The 24517-nt window shown below is 38.6% G+C and overlaps 1 protein-coding gene and 1 pseudogene across 18 annotated transcripts in view; both read right to left on the bottom strand.

Moving 5' to 3' along the window:
• ACACA (acetyl-CoA carboxylase alpha) overlaps positions 1-24517 on the bottom strand; it is a 259377-nt gene that overhangs the window by 103492 nt on the left and 131368 nt on the right. For 14 of the 18 annotated variants that reach the window (XM_019732514.3, XM_074320146.2, XM_019732521.3 and 11 more), the window contains 7 exons: positions 22990-23108; positions 12512-12535; positions 9724-9867; positions 8837-8933; positions 7793-7900; positions 3431-3487; positions 3131-3175 (listed from right to left, as the gene is read on the bottom strand). In XM_019732514.3, coding sequence (XP_019588073.3) covers positions 3131-3175; positions 3431-3487; positions 7793-7900; positions 8837-8933; positions 9724-9867; positions 12512-12535; positions 22990-23108 — 594 coding nt within the window. The remainder of the gene's footprint in view (positions 1-3130; positions 3176-3430; positions 3488-7792; positions 7901-8836; positions 8934-9723; positions 9868-12511; positions 12536-22989; positions 23109-24517) is intronic. The other 4 variants (XM_088802082.1, XM_074320152.2, XM_088802081.1 and 1 more) reach the window with 3 other exon arrangements.
• On the bottom strand, positions 17987-18096 carry LOC141569109 (U4 spliceosomal RNA; annotated as a pseudogene).

The raw sequence follows: 24517 nt of genomic DNA, 5'->3' as shown, positions 1-24517 counted from the left end.
TTTAATAAAGTTATTAGGTCTCAGAATTAATGTTATTAGGTGTATAGTTCTATCCTAGCATTTAGTAAAATCTCACTCATCTGAAAAATGTGGTTTTGAATTAGTAAATCTGAATTATAAAACAGCATTAAGTAATTGCAATTTATCATTTTTTCCATCAAAAACATGATTTAACAAGAAGATGGTAGTATCTGGATAAACAGTATATAAACTATACAAATTATGCTTTTAAAATAAACATTTATCCCTCAGAAAAAGAAAAAGCAGTTATTCAAATCCCATTATAGGTACTTGATTTAATTAGATGGTGATGGAAACAGACTTGACACCAAGCCTCCTTAACGCCGGTGAACATTTCCAGCTCAGAAGAACAGTCTCCCTACAGAGTCAAGAAACGAAGCAGCAGACATTCCAGTGGATAGCCCTCTAGGGACTGAGGAGTTTAAACACGGAAGTGTTAGAAATGCTTCCAGCCTTCACTGGCAACTGAATGTATATCTTAACAAGATGCACACTCTCTAGGAACCTTTACTCTGGCCCGCATTTGCCTTGTTCTGGTGCTGAAGCAGTCTGAGAGACGACTATGTAACAGCTCGGCTTCATTCCACACCAGCCAATGTTGTTCTTGAACCCAACTTGGTAACCTTCCTCCTCTCCTTGAGAATGTACGCATTCTCTCTTCTATTCAATAACATAGGGATTTCACAGTGCAGAACAGGGGAGACTGCATACATCACAGTGGATTACCAGGAAGCCTGAGGGATCAAGGGATTCACCTCTAACACTCACGGAAAGCTTCCTCTTTTTCACACTACACTAACTATGGGGCAAGCACACATCAGATGACATGACAGAGGCTAAGCATCCTTCGTGGAAAGCAAGCTGCCACCAGCAGAGGACCTTAGAGCAGCACCATGACAGTGAGCCCTGGATTTGTACAACTCCTGCCAAGGCGTCCTGCCTCTTGTAGATTCTGGATGGAATTCAGTAATATTTGCCCTTGCCTGCTGCGTAACTACGAATCATTTCTAAGGGGCTTAAAACAAAAACACCCCAACTCCTCTGCCATTCAATCTTCACAGAAAATCCAGTCTACACCTAAACCTAAATTTCTCTATGTCCTAAAGCAACTTTTCCTACACTCATGACAAATCAAGTCACTTGCTAATATAACTGATTTACCACTTTATGTCACTATAAATAGGCAGTGGACAGTAATTCCCGGGAACAACTCACTGCTGGGCTCCTTTCCTAGCAGATTTTACCTGTACATGTCCCTATTCAAAATAAATCCAGAAATATGAGGATAGCAGGGAGAAACAAAAAAGTTTCAAAGCTGTAGATATTCTCTAGGGCATGACATAGATCCAGAGATAAGAAAGGAAGGGTTTTTTGTATGTATAAAACACATACACAAAAAAAATGCTCATGAGAATTAATTGCTTTGGCTTTTAAAAAATTTTAGTAGAGAGTTTTAATTTATCATGGAATGCTTATTATAGGAAACCAATTACTGTGCTATATGAAGAATAATGTATTTTCTCACTGACTTTGGAGTATACTCCAAAAAAATTACACGTTAATGCTTAAGAACCTAGCCCAACACTCTTCCCAAATCCAGGGCCTGGCTCTGGCATGTCGACCTTAGTTCTGATCAGCACCTACTAGCCATAGTATTTATTCATGGGCTCTCATGTCCCATCCCCAAGTATCAATTTTATTCTCTAAGCTCTGGATTTTTCTTCCTAAAGCCCCAGGGTTCTCTTTAAGCTCCTCATACTTCTTCACTGCCTCCAGTTTCCTATCTAAAGTTATTGATTGATATGTGTCTGTCCTCTGCTTGATTTCCAGACATCAATAACACAGGGGGACTATGCAGTTCACAACATTTCCTAAAGCATTTCAGAAAATCTTAGCTCTTTAGTTTGCAGAGCAGGCTCTCATTTCTCTATAGACTAGACCAACAAGGTGAACTGTAAGAAGGAAAACAAAATGTCAAGTGCTGGAGACCTAATAAACAAAAGCAACCACACATAGGTCCTTGAGTTTAGAAAGTCCTTTCCAGAATCCCAAACGTTATCTTCATTATTGCAAATGAATAGGGCTTCACAACTAAAGTATCTTAATTGTTAAAACAGAAACAAAATTAAATTCTTTTTGGGAAGACTGAGATTTCCTAATATCCTCTGGAATCTTAGCTACATTAGGATCAAGTTTTAAAGAAATAGTTTGGCTACAATCATTTTAGAGAATGTCATCTTGATTGCAAACTGAATATATGGCCTTACTGTTATGTATCATCATACTGGGTATGAGCATATGGGTATACCATAGCTTAGATGCCAGGCTATTGACTTACTTCTCCTTCCAATAAAATTTTCAATGTTATAAATATTAACAGTTAATTCAGCTAAGTGGGAGAACAAACAGCTGAATGCCCAATTCCGTTATTTCCTGTTCCTAGAATTAACCTAAGACAGAAATACCAACTTGGGTTCTGTTAAGGCATTTTACATAATAAATGATTGTTTTTCAGAATTGAAAATTCTCAATAATAGAACTTGAAGCCATCTTTGTCAAAAGCCAACACCCCAAAGTACAAATGGCAATTCTTAATTATTGATTCACTGTGTTCACAGAAGAAATTACTAGTTAGTTCCTGCTTCTACCTTATCCATCCGGATAAATGCATATGCTCATTCTTAACTATTTCTCAGAGATAATTATTGAGAATTAGTTATAGTGTAAAAAAAGAAAAAACCCTTTAGCTTGAACACTATAGAATAACTGAATATTCATTATAAATACTTTCTAAAAGAAGAGGGACCAACCCTTCTAAATAACTCACATGCATCCTACGTTTATTTATTTATTTTTCTTTGTTATTTCTTTTTTTCTTTTTTTTTTTTAGTTTCAGGTGCACAAAACAATGTAATAGTTAGACATTTATCATTTATATCCCTCACACAGTGACAACCCCCCTCCCCCCATCCACTACCCCTGACATCACACACAGCCATTACATTTCCACTGTCTCTATTCCTAATGCTGTACACATTCTATGTTTAAACAGTCAGTGGCAAACAGATAAAACAGTAAGTAATCTTTCATTATTCTTCCTTTTACTTACGTGAAATCTCTGATCCACCTCATAGCTGATCTGTTTTCTGAAATCCTTTCAAATAAAAGACAGAAAGGAAGGAAAAACAGCAGAAGCTGGCAATTAGTAATAAAATTAAAATCAAATTGAGTACAAGGTGATAATTTAAATTCATGTTTTTCTTAATTAAATTTATAGAAAAACAGTTATTTCTCTGCATAAATTCTACAAGTTAGCATATGATTATAATTCCATTTGTTTTATTAAAGAAAATCTAGCAGTAGCAGCAGCATAAGAAATATGAGAGAGGTATAATTCACATGCTAGTACCTTTTGTGCAACCAGGAAAGTAAGGCGCCGGATTCCATGCTCAACCAGGGTAGCTTTCTATGAAGAAACATGTGAAACATAAGATAGATGAGATTGCCATTCATCCAAAAATTTACTCCATTCAGTTCTCGTAAGGCTTGGATTGGGCTAAGCACCCTTTTTGATCATTTCTTTACGTCTTGGCTCAGTACCTTCAAACTTGCAAATAAACAAATCTCAACCTGGCTCCTGGGACTAAGTCTTATGGAATAGGTTTTATACTGATCTGGACAAAATTGAGAGAAAACTTTGTGTGGAAGAAAGGGTTATATGAGGTCACCTAAATTCCCGAAGGGCTGATTCACACCAAGGTAGACCGTAACACAATTTCTGCTTATAGAAATCACACTGGTGGGCATGAGCAAATGTGAAGATTAAAACTAAAACAGAAGTTACATGAAATCAGGTCGTTCAGGTAAGAAGGAAAAGAAGAAATTTGCATAAAATAGAAAATTCAGGTCCTAAACTATTGTTTAGATTATAGATAGTACCTACCATCAGATACAGCAGTCCTAAAATTTAGCCTAACAAATCCTGATCTTTTCATTTCTTCTAAAACATTTTCCCCCTACTTTACATGAGGGTATTTTATTTTTTTTTAAAGATTCTCTTTAAAAATTGCTAAAAGCAATGTTTAACGTACTTTCAAATTTAGTGATTATTCACCGTTCCACTTGGCACAGGTGAGCAGTACATTCGAAGTCAAAGAGCCCAGCATTTGCAAGACAGTCTCTTCTATACGTATTGGGCCTTCAGAGCTAAACTTTCTTCTGCCTTGTACTGCTCATTTATCTCAAAAGGCAGAGACAAAGAAACAGATGAATGAACTAAGTCAATGACATGATCTTAGAAGTCCCTAACAAAGAGGGGCTATGTGGCAACAACTAGAAAAGCAATCCCACCAGCTGAATGACCTGGGAAAATACATGAATAACACAAATAGAAAAACAATGGACTTTCACAGCCTACATTCAGACTCTGCAGTTTTATCATATTCCTTGCTATATCTCTAACTAAGAGATATAAACCAATTCTTGACTTTCATGAGACTATGTATTTTTAAAATCCAAATTGGGTGTTCCCCTTATAAACAAGCACCTTCCCGGGCCATTTCTTTCTATCAGAGAACGGTTTCTGTTATGGCATTTGCTTAGTGGTAAAAATAATTAACAACATGAGCAAAAGATAACTGGAAAAATAAATTTCCTGATAGCAAATTTCCTGGTCAAATATAAATAAATTTTGGGTTAACCACATTTAATAATGATCTGTACTGGCATCATACCCGTTAGTGTAGATAAACAAGTATTGATACTGTGATAAGAAAAGGAAGAAGGGAGGGAGAGAGGGCGAGAGGGGAAGAAGGAGAGAGGGAGGGAGGGAGGGAGGGAGGGAGGGAGGGAGGGAGGGAGGGAGGGATGTAGATTGATCGTGGTTGTTTCTCAGGGTGCCACAAACAGGCACATTTCTTCTGACACCAACAAAGAATTCCACTACAGCCAAGTCCTTCAAAGACAAGCATCAATAGCTGTGTTCAGGCAAGGGAAGAAAATAACTTTAATAATGCCATGATTTAAAGTCAAAATTGTTATTGCTTTTAAAATTCCACAAGTGGCTGACAATAACAGCAGAGCAACAGGATTCTGATTACATTGTAATAATGCGGGTCTCACAGCAAGTCCACAGCTATTACCCAGCGATTAGGCGTCAGCACCTGGAGAAACTCCATTTACACTGACTGCTTCCATCTCCTCCGCAAGTCATTTACAAATATATGATCCTAATTTCTATGAGAGAAAAAAAGACATGCTGGGACTAGAAGATTATTTGGACAATTTGGATCAACCTATTTGATAGTTTAATGTGTGTTTTAAAAAAAAGAAACTTTTTCTAAACTGCTAGGAGCATGATCATGAAGTGAAAAACAAAACTAGTTATCACTTCAGCTTTTTTTCTGAAATTGCTTTTCCTTCTTTTTATTTTTTACATTTAAAACGAGGAGGAGAAAATGCCAAATATTCCTGGATAAGCACAGGACCGGATGCAGTTAATAGCTTCTCTAGGTTTGGAATGTTCACATGATCTCCGCTTACCCTTCTGAATAGACACTGGATTTCTCTGTGCCTCAGTTTACAAGTCCAGTAAAGGAAAAATGGCAATTTCTTGCTGCCAATTAATGTTATAAGTCGATGCAGTCAAGATGAAGAAACTGCCTCTTTAAATCAACATGTGATGATATAAAACACTTAGATCTGAGGGTAATAAAAATCCTACAGTTGAGGTCAAAATAATCAAATAAGGGCAATTAGTGCCTCAAAACCTGGGAAGGAAATTTCAGACTACTTCATCAAGCAGCGGCATCAGCAGCCATGCACACATCAGGGCTCTTCTAGCTGGGGGTTACCTGGGTCCCTCAGGTTAATTTTACGTGGCCACGAGTCAAGGGCAAGAAGGAAGGTAAGTTTTTCTTCTAAAGAAAAATTCCCAAGCAGGTCCCCTCCTTTCACTTCTTGGGAAGGCCGTTTTCCTCGTGCAGCCGCTGCCCTCCAGGTCAGTTTGTGTGCTGTGAGAGCGTCACGGAGTAAGTGCTAAGACTCAGGTTGAGCACAAAGTTCCTGTCTTTTCCTGGGTATCTACCATCAGCAATACGTGATGTGAATGCCTGTGGCACTAATTGCTTATACTGCTGAATTAAGTTTTAAAAAAATCTACTGAGTTCTTTACAAAAGCACTATAGCTAGGTGCTTTCTAGTCAGAGAAAACTCATGGGTCTTATCATCAAGGGCAGTGCAAGAGAGGGGCACTTTGGCAGCTCTGCTACATCGCAATGAAATGCAATCGCAGACTATTGTTCTGAGCGTGCCTAACCACCCCCTCCAACTAGACTATAAGCATCTTCAGGGCTAAAACTGTATTATTTACTAAAGCACCTAGATCTGTGCCCTCTAGAGGTGGCATCAAAATCTTAAATGCTAATTTTTGTTCTATCATCTACCAGCTGGTGACCAGGGGCCTTAATTAATCTCTCTGAGCTTGAGCTTTTCCCCATGTGTACAAGTGGAATAATTTCTGACTAATCGAACCACATGGGTTTGTGGTTAAGATGCAAATTAAAAAATGTACGCAGAAGTTCTTTATAAATAAAAAGTATTATTGCCAATAAATGTATGCTGACCAATTAAAAATCAAGGGAGAAAAATATATTTTAGTTAGGGCTACTCAGGAGTCCTCAGAGAAGAGGTAAAATTTGAAACAGTTTTTAAAATAAGCAGGATTTAGAGAGAGAGAGAGAGAGAGAGAGAGAGAGAGAGAGAGAAAGAGAGAGAGACAAATTGATTCCAGGTGAGGGGCAGTAGCAGAGATGAAGACACAACATGTCATGGAACAGCAAAGGCTAGATTGTCAGCCTTTGTTAATAGGCTGCTGTTAAATACCAAGTTAAGGAGGCATCCTCAAGGAAACAGAATCATTGTTGAGTGGGAGAATAACGTGGTAAGGTGGGCATTTTGGACATTTAATTTTGTGGTGGTGAACAAAATGGAAACTACCTGGATGGGAAGAGTGACGGTAGACAGGTAGATCACAAGTAAACCTGCTGCAGGGGCTCAGATGTGAGGCAAGTAAAGGTTTAAACTAGAGAGATGGTAGTGGGATTTAAAAAACTGAAAAGGAAGGGAGAGAGGGAGGTAACGAGACATTGCAAAGGAAAAACGAACAGACCTTGGTGACTGAGCAGACACAAATAAACACGTACAGCTTGTGGGTAGGATGGTAGAATCATGGAATGGCCAGGAAAGGGAGGAAATCAATGATTTCCGAATGACTGGGGGGAGTCAGAAGAGGTGAAAGAAAATGATGGCAATTTAGGTTTAACCTATGGAGTCAATACAAGAGATCCAAGTGACACAAAATTGAGAGGAGGATGGAAATATAACTGGTATTTTCAAGGGAAGGGAGGGAAGGACACAGAAGAAACCTGAGGGGAGTGTGGACCTAGACATGTAGAGTTAACCTCCAAAGGAAAATATTTAGCAGGTGACTAAAAGGTCAAGACTGGAGCTCTGGGAAAAAGACGTAGGACCACACATCCGTTCCTTAAAACATTTTAAATATGTGAGGTCTGTATTTCTTAACATAAAAATATATTCATTATATACTATTAAACCATGTTGGAATTTTACCCCCTACCGGCAGAATTATGTAAAAGACATAGTCATTATCAGTGACAGGTCTTAAAAGTAGCAACTGACAAAAGGATGGGTATGATACACAGCCAGCAGGAAAGGGGCCATTCACCAGTTTCCACCCAATCTGAAGGCTTACGTTTTCCTGGGTAAACTCTCTGAACATGGCTGCCAGCCTGTCATCCTCAATATCTCCGTCAGTCTTGATAGCCACATTCAGAATGTGAATTGGTTCATCCCTGGGGACCTGCAACCCAATAACATAAGACAAAGAAATCAGGAGGCTGGCTAATACAGAGAAAAGTTATACTTGGTAGAATACCTCAAAAAGAGATATGCCCCCTCAAGACATTTTGGTTTGCCCACTGGTACGAATAAGCAAATTGCAACCACTACCCAATATCCACAATGAAGATTAAATAAAGCAGAACATCTAATTTTTAAAAGATAAGGCTGCGAAGGCATTAGCTAGGGGTGGCCCCAAATCTTGACTTGACGGGAACTTGAAGACCACTATGTCTCAACTTTTTCACCAGTAAAATGGGAATGAAACCAACTGCCACATCTCTTCACAGAATGTGAAAAAAATAAATGATTGAAAGAAGCCACCTGAACATATTCCCACATAATATATTTCCTAACAATTTATCATACAGTGGAAGTGTCAAAACACAGGAAAATGACCCAGTAGGGGAAGAAAAACAGAACAATTTGTTTACTGAGAAATGAAAAGAAGGGATTAATAAAAGGACAAAGTTTTAAACAAAATGCCTATTTTTTTCTGCTATTTAAAGTCCACCATTCCTTGAAGACGACAATAGTACCACTGTGCAAATATACAAGCCATCACTGAGTAAGAATTAAAGCAACCAAAGCGGAAATCTTCAAAACAACATTCAGAGACCCAGAGGCATCTACAATGAATACAGTTCAGCCTAGTCTACACTATGGATTCCAAGAATACAGGTTCTCTTCCTTGTTTTTTTTTTTTTTCTTAACGTTAGAATTTATATTCTACCTATTTCCAAAAATACTTTGATGGGCATATAAAAATGTAATAGTATAAAGTGGGGTAAAAGGTGAATCCTTCCCTATAATGTTCCAAAGTCAGAAAGATAGTATATACTTAATACAATTCCTGTATCTGAAGGCGCAAAGCAGTCTCCCAACGGGGACACCATACCTTGTCTTCATCATATAGAGACGTGTGACCTGCCTCGGGGAATGTGGGGCTTTGGGGTGGGGAATCACAGAAGCAGCCCATCACTTCATCAAAGATCCTGAAAAATACCAGAGAAACACCCATCATGAAAATCCAAGTGGCAGAAAACCTACGTGGCAGGAAACTAATATTGCCATTGCCAGCTCAGTCTAAAAGAATAATCTATCTTACCCTGTGCTCAATAGGCAACTGAACAGAATCACCAGTGGCTAGAAATGACCTGCAAAATTTCACCACGTGGCAGAAATTAGGAGGATGGATTGTTTAAACTTTAATAAACCATATATATTTTTTCATTTTAAAAAAGAATGATCTAAAGCTTTAGTTATTGTTGTTGTTGTTGTTTTTCATATGTAAGATATGAGCACTGCTGTCATCATCGGTCTTAAAGTAACAGAAAGACCCTGGGACCAGAGCAGTGACAGACCAATGTAATTACCCCTCCCCCTAGGGTAATGCATCAGTATACATCAAGAGATAGATGCTGAACGCATTTAATCAAAAGATGTATCGTCTCTGGTGGGGCTCACTCTAGTGTTGTGTTTAATTTCTCCTGACATTTCACTCATCACAGAGCAGACAGCTTCTTCTGTTTGCTCCTAAGGAAAAGACGGTTTTGTTTGTTTCCTTTTTTTTTCTGACCAGGCTCGTATAACAAGTAGAGGCTTGTAGAGTCTCAATGAGAGGTAGAAACGGAAGGACATATACCTCTTGGAGGGCGTATACAGCAAGGGCTAGATCTCCTTAGCTGGCTCATAGCTCTCCTGGGGACCTTTATTCATTTGGCAGAAATCTGAGACAGACGCCCACGGCTCCCCTTACACAGAGACAGTTCTGCCGTGTCTTACCTGACAAAATCTTCGAAAGTTCGAAAAGAGACCATGCCGCCCATCCGCTGACACGGTGGAGTGAAGGAGTTGTCCAATAGCACGTCGCTGACACTAGCTACATGAGTCATGCCGTAGTGGTTGAGGTTGGAGGAGAAGGACATTCTAAATGGTAATTCAATCAAACGCGTTAGACAAGTGGGGTAGGAGCAAGGACGGGGAGAGCGGCAATGGGGAAAGGACCTGGGCGGAGACTGAAGTAGGCTCAGGTTGCGGAGCAGATTTGGTTTTTCACCCACAATGGATAAGCCTATCTTGCTAGAATCACATTAACCTTTTCATTTGAAGTCCCCCGACCCTGCACACACACAAGCTACATTTTTATCACCCCCAAATTTCTTCAAATAAAAATCGAAGGACGGTCAGGAATTTCAGGGCAGTTATAATGATGTCATGGGTCATCTAATGAATGAATAGCACATAGGGGTTAAAAACCATCCTGCATCTTCCCCTTCCCTCAAACAGTCTCCATTTTAAAAGGAAGTAAGCGAGCCAAGTGACTTGTAACTAGGCAACACTTAAGGTACTTTTCTCTGGGAACTGTAGCAGATTAAGTATTCACAGATAGACATACGCATGTACAGTAACAACTCTAAGTCATTTGGAATGGTTTAGTAAATCATTATAAAAAACATTATCATACAGAAACAAGTCACAGTTTATTAAAGAAACTTTACTGAGGTATTTACTTTTTTCTTTAATGGGCTTATAGAGATAGCAGTTATAAGGATGATAGTTCCTCCTTTTTGAAAGAGAGACATTTTCAACCCCAAATTGCAAAATTTCCGTTTTATATTTAAACACTTCTCTACCAAAGTAAACATGTCTTCATCAAAAGCCCTTAATAAAGCCCAGCAAGATACAAAAGGGCAGAGCATGGGTCTCACAGGATGTGTAAGCATGACAGACAGGTACGAAATGGAGATGCTTGAAGAGAACTGAACTGATTTGTTCAATCGGAAAGCATCATGACTCTGTATACTCCTTGATGCACCTCAGCAGTATGCACTGATAAATAATACTGAATGTCCAATCAGAGCAGCCTGTTCGGAAGGACCAAGCTGAAAGATGCCTCCAGGACTTGCCTGACCAGCTACTGGCAGACTGATCTGAAGCAAGTTCAGAGCAAGGCAATGGCACCTGAACTCTGGGGGAGCTGCCCCCAAATCTTACGTGCACCACCTGCAGTTTTGCAGGGTGAAGACAGCCAGCCATGTGGACTTGAGATCTGGGTACAGACTGAACTCCACTGCCAACTGTAATTATAAAAGGCAATGGAATTTTTTATAGGATGGAAGCGCTGCTCACACAGACCATAGAGACTGACACTCCAGGATTTTATTGCTTTGGCAAGTGATGACTACGAAAAAGGTACTTCATCTTTTGACAGTGCTGGGGACTAGAAAGGCAGGGTGGGAGAGGAAACCATTGATCCCATGAATGAAACAAGCAAACACATGAAACACATATCAAGCAAGTCTTACAAATGGTGCTCACTAGAAACTGGGATTCAGAGTTGTATGAACTCAGAAACGCTATTATCCTCTTTTCTAGGATCACCAAATATATTTACTAAAGAAGCAAGTTTGTGAGGCATTTTATCTTTTCGACCTGCCTGGTATTAGACAGGAAAGATAAAAGGGTTCCAGATAACACTGAAAGGGAATTCCCTCTGAATAAGTTAATAGGCTGTCTTTATGGCAAACATGGGGTTAAATATCTTTTTCACTCAACTGGACCCCATGGGAAATATCCACTATTCAGTTTCCCCCAGTACTACGTTCATGGGCCAGGACAGCTGAAGGCAGGCAGGAATGAACCATGCCCACTCTCCAATCATAAGCAAGGGGACCAAACAAAAGCACTCCCTTTCCTCTCCCCATCCAAATTGGACTCTAAAAGCTATAATCAGTTTTGATTACTTAATATTTAAAGGGAGAGGGACAAAATAAACATAAGCCTATAAATATTTCAATGTATAATTAATCACGCACAAGGCGCTCACCACCCACATATTACTGCTTTAGCATTTTGTGGATTTGATTCCAGTTGGAATTGCTATCCTCTCAAACTTGCATTGTGTTGTCTTGCTTGGCTCAGGAGCAGGAGGAACTCAAAACAATAAAATATCACTTGTGTTATATTGGCCTGGAAACCTCTTCCCACGGCTCCACGTATCAGAGTTTAAACATACTTTTCCAATGTGAATCTTATTCTATAGGTCTGAAATAAAACTTGATTTTCATATCACTGTAACACTTTAGAAAAATAGCTAACAAACTAATAAAACATGAGATCAGCTATTTCTGCATTTGCATTCCCCTAAAAGGAGAAACAAATTAGAGAAACTTAAAAATTGAAAAAATTATGAACAATTTGCCAGGATAAAAGTAACCTTAAGGGTTTCTCCTCTGAAAGCCCCAAACTAGACAGATAACTTAGCAAAACAAAAGATGTTTACAGCAAAGCTAATGTCAGGCAGGCAACTCCCCTATCATAAACAGCTAGATGGGAGCTTTTCCATACTGAGGCTTTGCAAGTATTGCTTTTTGAACAGCTGAAGAAAAGCTGAAAACATGTTTTCCAAATAGAAAGAATAACTTGGTATATCCAAAGGGGAGCTCAGGACTCCCCAGCAGAAGATAAACATATTAGTTTGTCAAGTGTAGTGCTATTTTTCCCAATTTCACTATTCTAAGTTACAAAAGAAAGGTGCTTTTAATTGGAAAAGAAACTAAACATACGGTACCTGTTTAGCGTGGGGATGTTCCCCCTGCAATTAAACAACCACAGTTAGTTACTGATAGGTTAGTAAAAGCTATAATAAAAGAATTGTCAGAGCAGATACAGACCAGTTGTGAGGAGCTCCACTTTGGCAGCTCTGGCATTCAGCAGACATAATTAAGTGCTCATTACCCTTCAACCTCCAGGGTGCCTCCAAAGAGGCACGCCTCCTGACCTACCTCACCACAGCAGCTGTCGATGGAAAGGGGCAAAATATATTTACCACGGATTTTTTTATAGCTCTATCACACACAAAAATAATGCCGAGTAGTGATAAAACACAGGCTCATGAAAATTAATTTAAGCTATATATGGTATGTTACCTTAAGCTCCAACACGAAACGTAATTCTTGACAAGATTCTTAGAGAATCTTCTTTCTTATTCCTTCTTTTACTAAAAATGTAATAAGGAGGTCCAGAGAAGTTGATTCTACAGCCCCTTCCACCTTAATTGCTTTTGTAGAATATGTGATGAACCTACAAACTCTCTTCCAAAGAAAAGAAGCCAGTGGGTTCCCAGCTGCCTTTTTCTAAGTCTCTTTAACCTGCTCTTCCTCTCATAAACCTGGGTGGGTTACCCGTGGTGGTTGGAGGAAAGGAGGGTGCCCTGTAGTACAGGAGCTTAAAGGAACCGAAAATCATGCAGGAATGTAATGATAAATGATTCTATGACTAGAGTGGCATAATATGTTAAAATTAATTAATTAATTAACACTTTTTAAATTAAATGAGTTAGGGTAATAATGACTTTTTAAAATTGCTGTAAGGTTAAAAGCTCTAGGCCCTTCATAAATAAAACCTTACCTAAACTTGGCTAGCCCTAGATTTTCCTGATAAAGAATGTGCCAAAATTATGAAAGAAAGACTAGGGTAATTATGGAAACTGCAAAGCAATCTCCGGCATTCTCTTTGGTCTTTTTTTTTTTTCCCCTTCTTAATTTGATATCATTTTCTCAACTGAAAAAAAAACTAAAAAAACACACCCTTAGTTTCAATACTTACCACCCACAATTTAAGAGTATTGTAAGGGGGTTGATTGGATGATATCTTAACCTTCTAACGTTCTTTTATCAGCATTTAATCATTGTTGGGGTTTTCTGGCACACAGGACTTAATGGGCAGAACATAGTGGGTGGTGCTGATGATATGTGAGAAGGAGGAGAGAGGGAGGAAAATGATGCACTTTCCATGGCAGTGAAAGGAGCAGAATAGACTGAGCTGGCCATATAAATAAAAAGCTGTGACATATCACTGCACACAAACTGTATACCGCGTGTGATTTGTGAGTAGCAGTGCTCTCTGCATCAAACCTGTATCACAGTGAATTCATAAGGCAGCAAGAGCCTCCAAGTGCAAACACCTGCACCTCTGCTGTCTGGATTCTTTGAGCCTCTCAGGGAAACGGGTTTCATTTTACAAAAGAGCCTTAGTTACAATGCACTCATCAACAAACAAAAAGTATGCACAGGTTCTAAGGCAGAGGGAGGTGAAACAAAGAAAACTAAATGTAAGAATATAGGAAAGTCTTCCTTTTCAGATATAAAGGATTCTAAAGAAAGGGGTCACCTGTACCGCCCCTTGCCATGAAACTCAGTTCAGAGAGAAGAACCCTACAACCAAAGCAATCTCGGGCTCCATCTATCTGGTTTCTGGAATTTAGAAACAAGTATAATCTCTCTCAACTGTTAACCAATTTCTTAAACTAATAAAATGGTCTCGCTGCTTCTGTAGCTACACTCTAATCCCTTAGAGAGTCTTCACAGGATGAGGGTCAAGTTTCAGTAGAAAAGGGCCTGAATTGAAAAGAACACCACCAACAAAAAGCCAGCCCCTTCTCTATCAGCAATTCTCAAGCTCTCATAGGGAGCCCCCTGCTGCTTTGTTATAGAAATTGTGCACCATCTACACAGTATGGGGTAAGAACAAAAACTCCCAACATTTCCAGTTTTAACGGAATGGCCCCAGATCAATCATGAAAGAGGTAAGTTTAGAGGCAGCTTTTTCCTTTTCGGTACAAAAGAATCTGTGGGCTGTAGGGGAGATGAGCAGGGAAGGAAGGGTAAATTCTCTATTACCAGGTAAATACTTCGCCATGTCCATACTGATCATTTATATATTTTGTCACTCTGTAGAGGGGCTATTTGATCAATTTAAGACACGTGGCATACTGCATGCTATTGTGATATACTAGAAAACTAGATCCACGGTCTGCACAAGAATAAACAACCAAGGAAGAGATTGTGTAGTCAAATATTCCATTTATGTAGCTAAAAATAAAATCTACATTCCACTACATACCCATCATGCAAAAATGGTCAGATCACTCAATCTCTGATAAGGCAATCAATTGCATTTTTTCAAATACATAAATGGGATATAAATAAACTAAGACATCAGCTGTTAAAAAAAAAAGTTGCTATTGAAAGCACATATTGTGACGAATTTTCATTCACAATGTTTTGATAAATACTGGAATCATTTTCCTTCCAGTAGATTACCTCCATTTTACAGATGTGATAACTGAGAAACCAAAGGGGGATGCTTTCCAAGGACACTGTTCAATATGGTGTCATAAACCAGAATGTAGACCTGGCTATTTCTCATCTCTGTTTCCGAGGCTAGCATTCCACATCAATATAGAATAAATTCAAAGGACAAAAGAAATCCTTTGAATCCTGAGTTTCTTGGCATTAAGTCACCTCTGATTTTATTGATCTGCCTGCCTAGAATGGCTGGAGAGCCTGCTTCAATATGAATGCAAAGTCAGAGTCGCTGCCTGCTAGCTGAACCCTCTTTATTTTAGGAACACTGACTTTTCTGGCAGTCACAAGTTCTCTGAGCCTTTTACCATCCCTTCCAGCTGAATTTCATTTTGCTTGATTCTAGCTGGCCCTACATAAATCTTTTATCATATAAAAACGCTCCCAATTCTTTTGCCTTCTAACTTGAATTAAAAAAAAAAAAAAGACCCTATATGAAAATGATGGGGATGCATGCAAACAAGCGGTGGTTACATCAAGCTGTGACTGAGAGCCATCTAGGGCAAATCTTTTGAAGTCAGGCAGCAAAGCAGAATCAGAAGAGGTCGGCTGAATAACCTACTAGCAGTCACTAACAGCAGTACCATAGGAGAAAGAGCAATTTAACTGGCTGTGACCAGTGGTGGTCTCCTTGTGTGACTATATTTCTGCAGGAGAATCCAAATCAAGAGCTGTAAAACACATCTGAACCACGTATTTCTACCGGCCTCTCTCCCACCACCTCCTTGCAGTTCAGATGCTCTGATTCCACTGCAGAGCTTTAGTCTACAATAAAATGATCATTGATTCATTCATTTGCAGCCCCTTCTTTGCTTTGCTAGATTTTGCTCTTTCTGAAGTGAGCATGCCAACAGAGCTACAACATATTACTGTTGCCTGCTGTATAATTAGCTACAAAGCCACTGCACAAAACTACAGGGATTTACAGGTGCCCTGGATCCTGCTTTTCCTTCCTCCTGGAATCAGCTAGTCTTCCTTGACAAGAAGGGACCTTGGGCTACCCTCATGATATATTGAGAGTTTTAAACTCGACTCACCAATATTACAAGTCTAGAGTGACAAGATAGCACAGCAGAGACTAGAAGCTGAGCCATGGGTACAGGAAAGCACTTCGGGAAGCACTTAAACCTGCTGAGAATCTTCTCCCAGATGCCTGCATCTCATCAGCAGACTACCCTAAATGAAGGAAGCAAGCACGGGAGGATTTTATTTATTTATAGCTCATTCTGGCCTGCAAACTACAACCAAGTGCTCCAGCTGCTAAAAAATGCTACAAGTGGGGTGACTTTTGAGCGTCTCAGTACCATCCAAAGAACAGTCTAATCTCTGGGTGTCAAAGATTATCAGAATTCTCAAGAATGGCAGCAGGCTGCTGATTAGTCACGTGGAAGGCGTCTGATTTCTGACTCCCTCACAACCTTCTTCATAAAAAGAAGGTCCAGAGGCCACCCACTACAGCTAAACATTGAAAGTGCCAAGCAGCTGAAATTCAGTTATGATCGAGACCGATGCTAACAGGGGAGTACGCAGCCGACCTCTTCTGGATGTGAGACATGAAGAAAGGAAAGTGCTTCAATTAAAACATTATCACGAAGAAGGCCAAATTCACAAGGAACAAATAGCAGAGAAGATGCAACACAACTCAACTAAAGCATGGATTTCCACCTAAGAAATAGGTGGAAATGAACACCAATAGGTCCTCACCCATTACATATGTATAGAAACATACAACAAAATATACTTCCATCTGCTGCATCAATTTTGATGCTTCTTATTGGAATCACAGATAAAATTTTTAAAAACTGAACAATGTTTGCTAATGTGTATTACTCATGAAAATCATTTGGAGTTTTAAATTTCATACTCCCAGACTGTCATAATGCACAGCTATATGTATAGCCACAGAGTTTATGGGATAATATACTTTACATGTTTGTATAAATATAGCTATATTTTAAAAGATCAAATACATAGGCTGACTAAAGAACTTATTTGTTCCCAGATTATTCTGAGTTACTTAAAATGCTCAAAGCTAAGTGAAATCCTGACTGTCAAATAATTCGATGAATCGTCAAGAATAAAGACATTCAGGATGATGCTTTAGTGTAACAAGCTTTTCCATCACTAGCAACCAGTGAGTGATAAACTAGGGTTTCAGAATGGAAAAAAGACACACACACACACACACACACACACACACACACACCTTGGGCTCTAAACCCTGAGCCTAATTGGAGGAAGAAAGAGAAAAAGGAATGCTGAATAATATAGCCTGAGCTCCAGGATTAAGCCATGTAAAATACTGGCGGAAGTCACTAAAGAGCTGGGCTGATGGAATCTTAGACAAGAGAATTAAGTCCTAAAAATATGGATAATAATAAAATGTTCTCTTAGTGCAGACCAGCTATCCAGACTATTCCTACACCAAGAAAATGACTCAAGAAACTCATTCACTTCTCCTCTAAAAACCATTTGGTAACTGGCTACAAGTCACCTTAAAAAAACAAAACAAAACCAAACAAGAAAATAGCAAAAATCCCCTCCCCTCAAAAAAATTCACATACAGTAGGACATAGCCTTTACATGCTAAGAAGAGGGAAACACACACACACACACACACACACACACACACACACACACACGTGTCACATATATATTGGTTTCCTATTACGCTTAAGTCAGGAAAACCTCGGTAGCTGCTGCTATTCAAGTGAAGGGAATTTAAGAAGAAAAGGGCATATTTATACTAGGTGCTTCTCTGAGTGAATCTCTAATAACTGGATCCTCTGTTGAAGAACACCTGGGAATGCCAAATAAGTTGTAACTACAGTTCCCAGAAAAACTGTGGAAGTCTTGGGTAGAAGATCAAGAGGAGAACATGCCTTGACTGAAGCCTACCTAGCAAGGAGGATGATGCAGAAAGTCATTGAGATTAGAAATAGTTTTCAATTAGCAATAATCGCGCCTTGGCTAAACCTCATTGGCTACGATACTGCCACTGCGCAAAGCCTGAGATTAGAAATAAACTGTTCAGTCATCTGCTTCTCTTTTTGAAATACTGAGGGGAGTGCTAGAAAAAAACACAGTCAAATTATACTGGAATAGTGCAACTAAATGTCAAGGAAAAGTTTCAGTCAAGCAAAATGAGTAAGCGCTAGAGATGTGTTGTACGACATTGTACCTAAAGTCAACAATATTATACACTTAAAATTTTAAGAGGGTAGAGCTCAAGTTGTAAAATAAAAAACCTTGGAAGTATTTAAAAAAAATTTTCAATCCATACAAAATCCTATGATGAATTTAAACAAACAAAAAAAGGTACCAAACATGTTGGCTATGAACATGTGTGCTAAAAAATCAAAACTTCCTAATGGGACACAGGTTTTCAACCAAGATAATGTCTAAGACATTTTCCTGAAAAAAAAAATACTCTGCTGTTGTCAGTTTGCAGACACAGAGCCATGTTTCATCCTAACCCATGAGGGCTAAATCACTGGCCAAAACCCAACTACAGGAATGGAATTCCACCCGGTGATCCCATACACAACAGGAGACTGAGTCTTGCTTTGATAATATACCTTAGAAAGATACTCATTTTTAAGGACTTGCTGGACACATTTAGTCTTACTTCAAATGAAAGCCTGGCTAGGAATGTGAGGATCAAGTGCCGGGAAAGAAAATGCAAAAAAATTGATTAAAGAATGTATCTGTTTTCTCCCCCAAGAATTTTTGGTTTGTTAACCCCAATTGGAAAAAAATATTATAAAATTCTGTTTTGCATTGATAAGTAGAATATGTATATTCATCTGCCTCTTCTCTGTTCTCACTGAATAATTTTTTAAACACGCATAAAATATAGCAGAATATCTACAGTATCAGGTGTGGCTAATTCCTATAACTACTAACAAGCCACATAAGAATAAGAGTTGTTTTTTCTAATCCCTCCTACAGGCACTACCATTGACATAAAACAGACAGAACTTGGTGTGATAGTTCCAATTAATTTTTGGTCTAGAGTTGAGCTGTCCATGTGGCTAGGAAGGCTTAAAGTATGGCTAGTCTGTATTGAGATGTGTTGTATGTGTAAGTGTAAAATACACTCTAAATTTCAAAGACTTAGTACAAAGAATGGAATATAGCTCATTAATAATTTTTTATTACATATTAAAATGGCATTTTGAATAGAACAGGTTAAACAAAATGTTGTTAAAAGTAATTTTATCTGTTTCTTGCTACCTTTTTAAATGCGACCAACTTTGGAAAATTTAAAATTACGTATGTGGCTTGCATAATCCCCCTTTATCTGCAATTTCGCTTTCCACGGTTTCACTTGCCTGCGGTCAATCAACATTAAAAATATTAAAAATATTAAATGGAAAATTTCAGAAGTAAATAATTCCCAAGTTTTAAATTGTGTGCTGTTCTGAGGACTTCACTTCATCTCATCACATAGGCATTGTATCATATCATCATCGTCAGAAGGGTGAGTATAGTACAGTTATTTTGAGAGACTACATTCACACAACTTATTACCATTTGTTGTTATAACTGTTCTATTTGGTTATTGTTGTTAACCTCTTACTGTGCCTAACTTATAAATTGAACCTTATTATGGTATGTTTATATAGGAAAAAATAGTATACGTATGGTGCAGTACTATGAGTGATTTCAGGCATCCACTGGGGGTCTTGGAACATATCCCCTGTGGTCAGGAGGAACTACTGTATTTCCACTGGACAGCACTAGTCTAGCAGTAGTGGTTCTCAATTGTAGTTGTTCATCAGAATGATCAGAGGAGTTTTTTCAAAAAGTGGTCTCGTGGACTCTAGTTCAAAATAAATCAGAATCTTGGGAGTCAGGACCCCAACATGTGTAGTTTTACAACACGTCCTAGATAATTCTGAGAATCATCAATCTAGAGGTCAATGGACACAATTATGTCCTTGAGCCTTACAAGGCTGGAAGTGGAATGGACACTGGAAGATATTCTATAGAAATAAGTTACAGGAGACTAAGAAACAATATGCTTATTGCCTGCTGGTTCAATACAGTAAAAATGGAAAAGAATAAAAGAACTGGAGTTAGAAAAAAAAGTTGGAATTTGACTCAAAACTCGCTAAAACTAAAAGACCCTAGAATTCTTTTGTAAGGTGAGCAGGCCTATTATATAATAAAGAATTTGACTGGCCTTTGTCCCTGCTTCCTGAGAGACTCTAAATCGTCGGAATTTCTCAAGTAATAGAAGTGTCTTCATTATTCATGAACCCTTGGTTCACACGTGAATTTTTGCTGAGGTGAGCTATCTCAGGACAGGGGCTGCTCCTAGAAAGACCAACCATGTAACTAGAAGGTTGAGGGCTTTCAGTCAGGTGGACCTCTGGGCCTGGGGGTGGGGGTGGGGGGGTGGCAGCAGGGGGAGGGGGCTGGAGATGGAGTTTAATCATGTGACCAATGATTCAATCATGCTGTTGTAATGAAACCCTGATAAAAATTCTGGACACTGAAGCTCAGTGGAACTTCTTGGTTGGTGAACACATTGATATGATGAGAGGATGACACACCCTGATTTCCCAGGGAAAGAACAGAGAAGCTCCGTGTTCAGGACCTACCCAGACCTTACTCTACGTGTCTCTTCATTTGGCTGGTCCTGATCTGTATCCTTTATAATAAAACTGTGATCATAAGTATAGTGCTTTGCTGAGTTCTGTAAAGTTGTTCTAGTGAAATACTAAATTTGAGGGGGTCATGAGAATCCCCAAATTTGTAGCTAGTTGGTCAGAAGTGTGGTGGTCTGGGAACCCCATCTGAGGCCTCATCTGAAGTAGGGGCAGTTTTGTGGAGAACTGAGCCCATAACTTGTGGCATCTCATCTAACACCAAGTAGCTGGTGTCACAATTGAACTGCAGTATACCAGCTGGTGTCAGAATAAGGTAAAAATTCCAAAAACTTGAATATATCATTCTATGATTAGATCTGATGATACATTGCATATTCCTAAATTAACAAAAGGACTTTACATCTAAAAAAACATTGCAGCAATTTTTACATTTTTTTTGGTTTTCAGAAGATTATTTTATCTTTCCCCCTTTATTGGACCTTATCTTTACCTTTACATCTATACCAATAATAATAATAAATCATCACCCTGCAGTTTCTAATTTCATATACATGCAACCAAGGAAGACTTTCGAGAGACTATAGAATTATAGTTCTGTCCAAGTCTGGTCTTTATCCATAGGAGTGTGTATACCTCAGATGCTGGGAGGAACAAGTATACAAGTTTTGAAACCATATCACGAATAATCAAGATTCAGACCCTGAAGATAGAAAGGTGAATAAGATTTCTTAACAAACAGTTGAGAAGCATTCCTCTCATTTTCCAGTCAACTATCCCTCACCTAACTGGACACATATCCTCAAATAAAAAAAGTAGGACAGGGAGAGCAACTGAGAAAGACAAGGGGAGCAATGAGGAGGGAAGGAAATCAGAAACAGCTCTGCAGCCTGACTACAAATCACTGCCCAAAGGGAAGACGGAGTAGAAAGCAGGAAGAAAAGGAGAACGTCCTGAGAATTACAAAGAGCATTAAGTATAGCATGTACTTCTCTACAATTATTCAAGGAATGCAGGAGAAGAAAGATGACCGAGGGCTGAGCCCATGTGTGCCATGAGTACTTCACTGCTCGCTGAAGGACAACCATTCGTTTCTAGAAAATGAGATTCTGAAATCCATGGAGGCAAAACTGTACCGAGAGATGCTTGCTAAATCAAGGATATATGCTTTTCTCTGCCAGCCATAAGGTATTTTTGAGGTAGAGAAGTGAAAGGATCTTCTGAGACAAAGAAGAGAAGTACTTTTTCTGAAGATGCTTTGGCTCACCTGCTGACCTCTGCTGGATCAACAGTGGCATCCAGTGGCCAAAAGTCTCAGCACAGACTTCTTTGTCTCTAGGAAGGGTTTCTAATGCTTTGGGTGAAGTGGCAATTCAGAACAAAGCCATTTCTGGTGTCTATAACTAAGGATCCCCAAAGACACAGTGCTTTGTAATATAAAGTGAAGAACCGAAGGCCATAAAGAAGAAATGGAGGGGGGCAGCTTAAAATTGGCTGTGGTATTTATATTTCCTGTGGTATTACTAGAAAGAATAAAAATACAAAAGGGGAATGAACATATGTGTGGGTGGAATTCCTAGATTTTCACTGCCTCAGAATAGTTTAGAAATAAATGAGCATACAAGAGAAACTATTTTTACTTTAAAACCAAAGTAATACTGAAACAAATTTCCATATGTACATTTTATTATTTCTTTTTTATAAAGGACTTAAGAAGGGAAAAAAATGGAATTAGTAAAACTTAATTTACTTGAATGTAAGTTTGCTTCTTAAGTGTGATCTTTAAAAAACTGATAGAGTTTCAACTGCTAAATTCAGGTGTCTGTTTTTAGGCAGATAATGAAATTGGATCAGGTATAACGTTAACCCATAGCAAACATACCGAAAAGAAAAGCATTCCACCCAAGATATTCCTATGTTCCAAGTATTCACTTAAACTATTAAAAAAGTGATTTTCTGACAAAGTTTCATCAAGTAAAATGCTAGTAAATTCTAACTTTAAAAAAAAAAAGAAAGAAAGAAAAGAGCTATGTTTCGTCAGTGACAAGCAAAAACGAATGGAGTAATCCTAAACTTTTATCTTAATTAGATCATACTTTATCTCTCCCGGTCAAAGATTCAAAAAAAAGAAGTGCACCAAGAGACTCTTCTCTCATGGCTTAAATTTGTTCCTTTTCTGCTCTACGTTTCAAGCTTTAAAAAATATGTAATTATTATATGCATTACTTCCCTTAACTCTCCTGACAGAGCTCTGGCTGGCTCAGGTGCACATACCAGCTCAAACTTACCTGTTTGGATGAGATGTGGGCAGCATGAACTGGAATTCCACCACGCAGGTATTGTCCTTAAGCTGGCGGTGTTGTACACTGTTAAGTTCATAGGCAATATAAGCCCTTCGAACATACACCTGGTGAAAAAGTAATCCTCAGTAAATACACTTTAACAACAGAAGCTACAAGATGGTTAGCCCAGGAAAAAGACAGTCTTGAAAAGAAGTTATCTAATGCAACAAAAGGGAGTCTGTGATGATCGAAGTCCCAAGGCTCTGTACAACAATACCTGCTTTAATTAATAAAGCTGGAATTTTGAAACTATACCCATAAATGGAAACAAAACTAGCCTGCCTCTGCTGGACACTGGTAGGGGTCCCATAAACCTTGCACACCAACCTAAACTCAGGAGAAGGTTTGATCTTTAGCAAAAGAGAGCATATAGAACATGACTATTAACTCATTAAGCATGATCATTTCAACAAAAGATAAAAGCAAGCAGTGAGAAAAACGAAAGGTGCTGATTCTGGGCCATATGAGAAGTGAAGATAGAAATAACTGCAGTGCAGTTCAACCCTTTTAACTATATCTTATATCTTTATCTCGTTTTGTTTTGTGTTCCCATTGCCCCAAATCAATTTCAGATTAAGTATCTCCCTCCAACACTAGGCAAAAGTAGTAAGGCATAATTTGACATATAGTATCACCAACACACTAACTTGACTCAAGAGTTAAAAGAAACAGCAACAGGCTACATCTCAGCAAAAACCATCAGTCCAGCCTTACGTACTTCACAGCCAATTTGCCATGCACATAAAATGCGACATGGGATTCTATCAGCATGTGAGGTATAAAGGAGGCTGCTCATTAAATGACATGAAAGCACTGTAAAATACTTAGATATTTTTAAAATTTGGTGTTTACTGAGTATGATACATCACACTCTACCCACAGAATACAAATAACGAGTAATTCAAAAGAGCTCGCAACAGACTGAAGTGATGTCATATTACATAACATCATCTAAAACACTTCTTTTCCCTCATCTTCAAAAAACATGTACTTGGCAATTTTACAGCAGCAATTTTTGTGCCTAATGAGGTAGTGTGCTGTAGTGTAAACAGAAAAGTCTGTGAGTCAGATTGACCTGGGTTCAAATGCAAACTCTCCCACTTATTATCTATGTGCATTTGGACAAGTCACTTAATCTCTCAAGAGTCTCACTTTCTTACTTCATGAAGTAATTGTAGGATTAAATGAGAAAACTAAAGTAAAGCACCAAAAACACAGTTCATTAAATGTTATTACTTTTTTTCTCATGATGAAACATTTCATAAGAGCTGCTTGGCAATTCAGAATATAACTAAAATCCATTTTATTTGGCCCAAATCACAAAATGGAACATGTTCTGATCAGTCAGATTAGTAACACCCACTTGGGGTGTTACAGGGAATCCTAATTCATTATGAAATGGGAGAATCAAGTATACCTGGAATGTAGAGACTACTAAAAAATGCTGGCAGTTATTTTCCTGTGATCGGAGCCC

Source organism: Rhinolophus sinicus, chromosome 12 (assembly GCF_057876585.1).
Source record: "Rhinolophus sinicus isolate RSI-liver-muscle chromosome 12, RSI-T2T, whole genome shotgun sequence".
Lineage (NCBI taxonomy): Eukaryota > Metazoa > Chordata > Mammalia > Chiroptera > Rhinolophidae > Rhinolophus > Rhinolophus sinicus.
The sequence above is the reverse complement of the archived record's forward strand: the minus strand, read 5'-3'. Positions and strand labels throughout refer to the sequence as shown.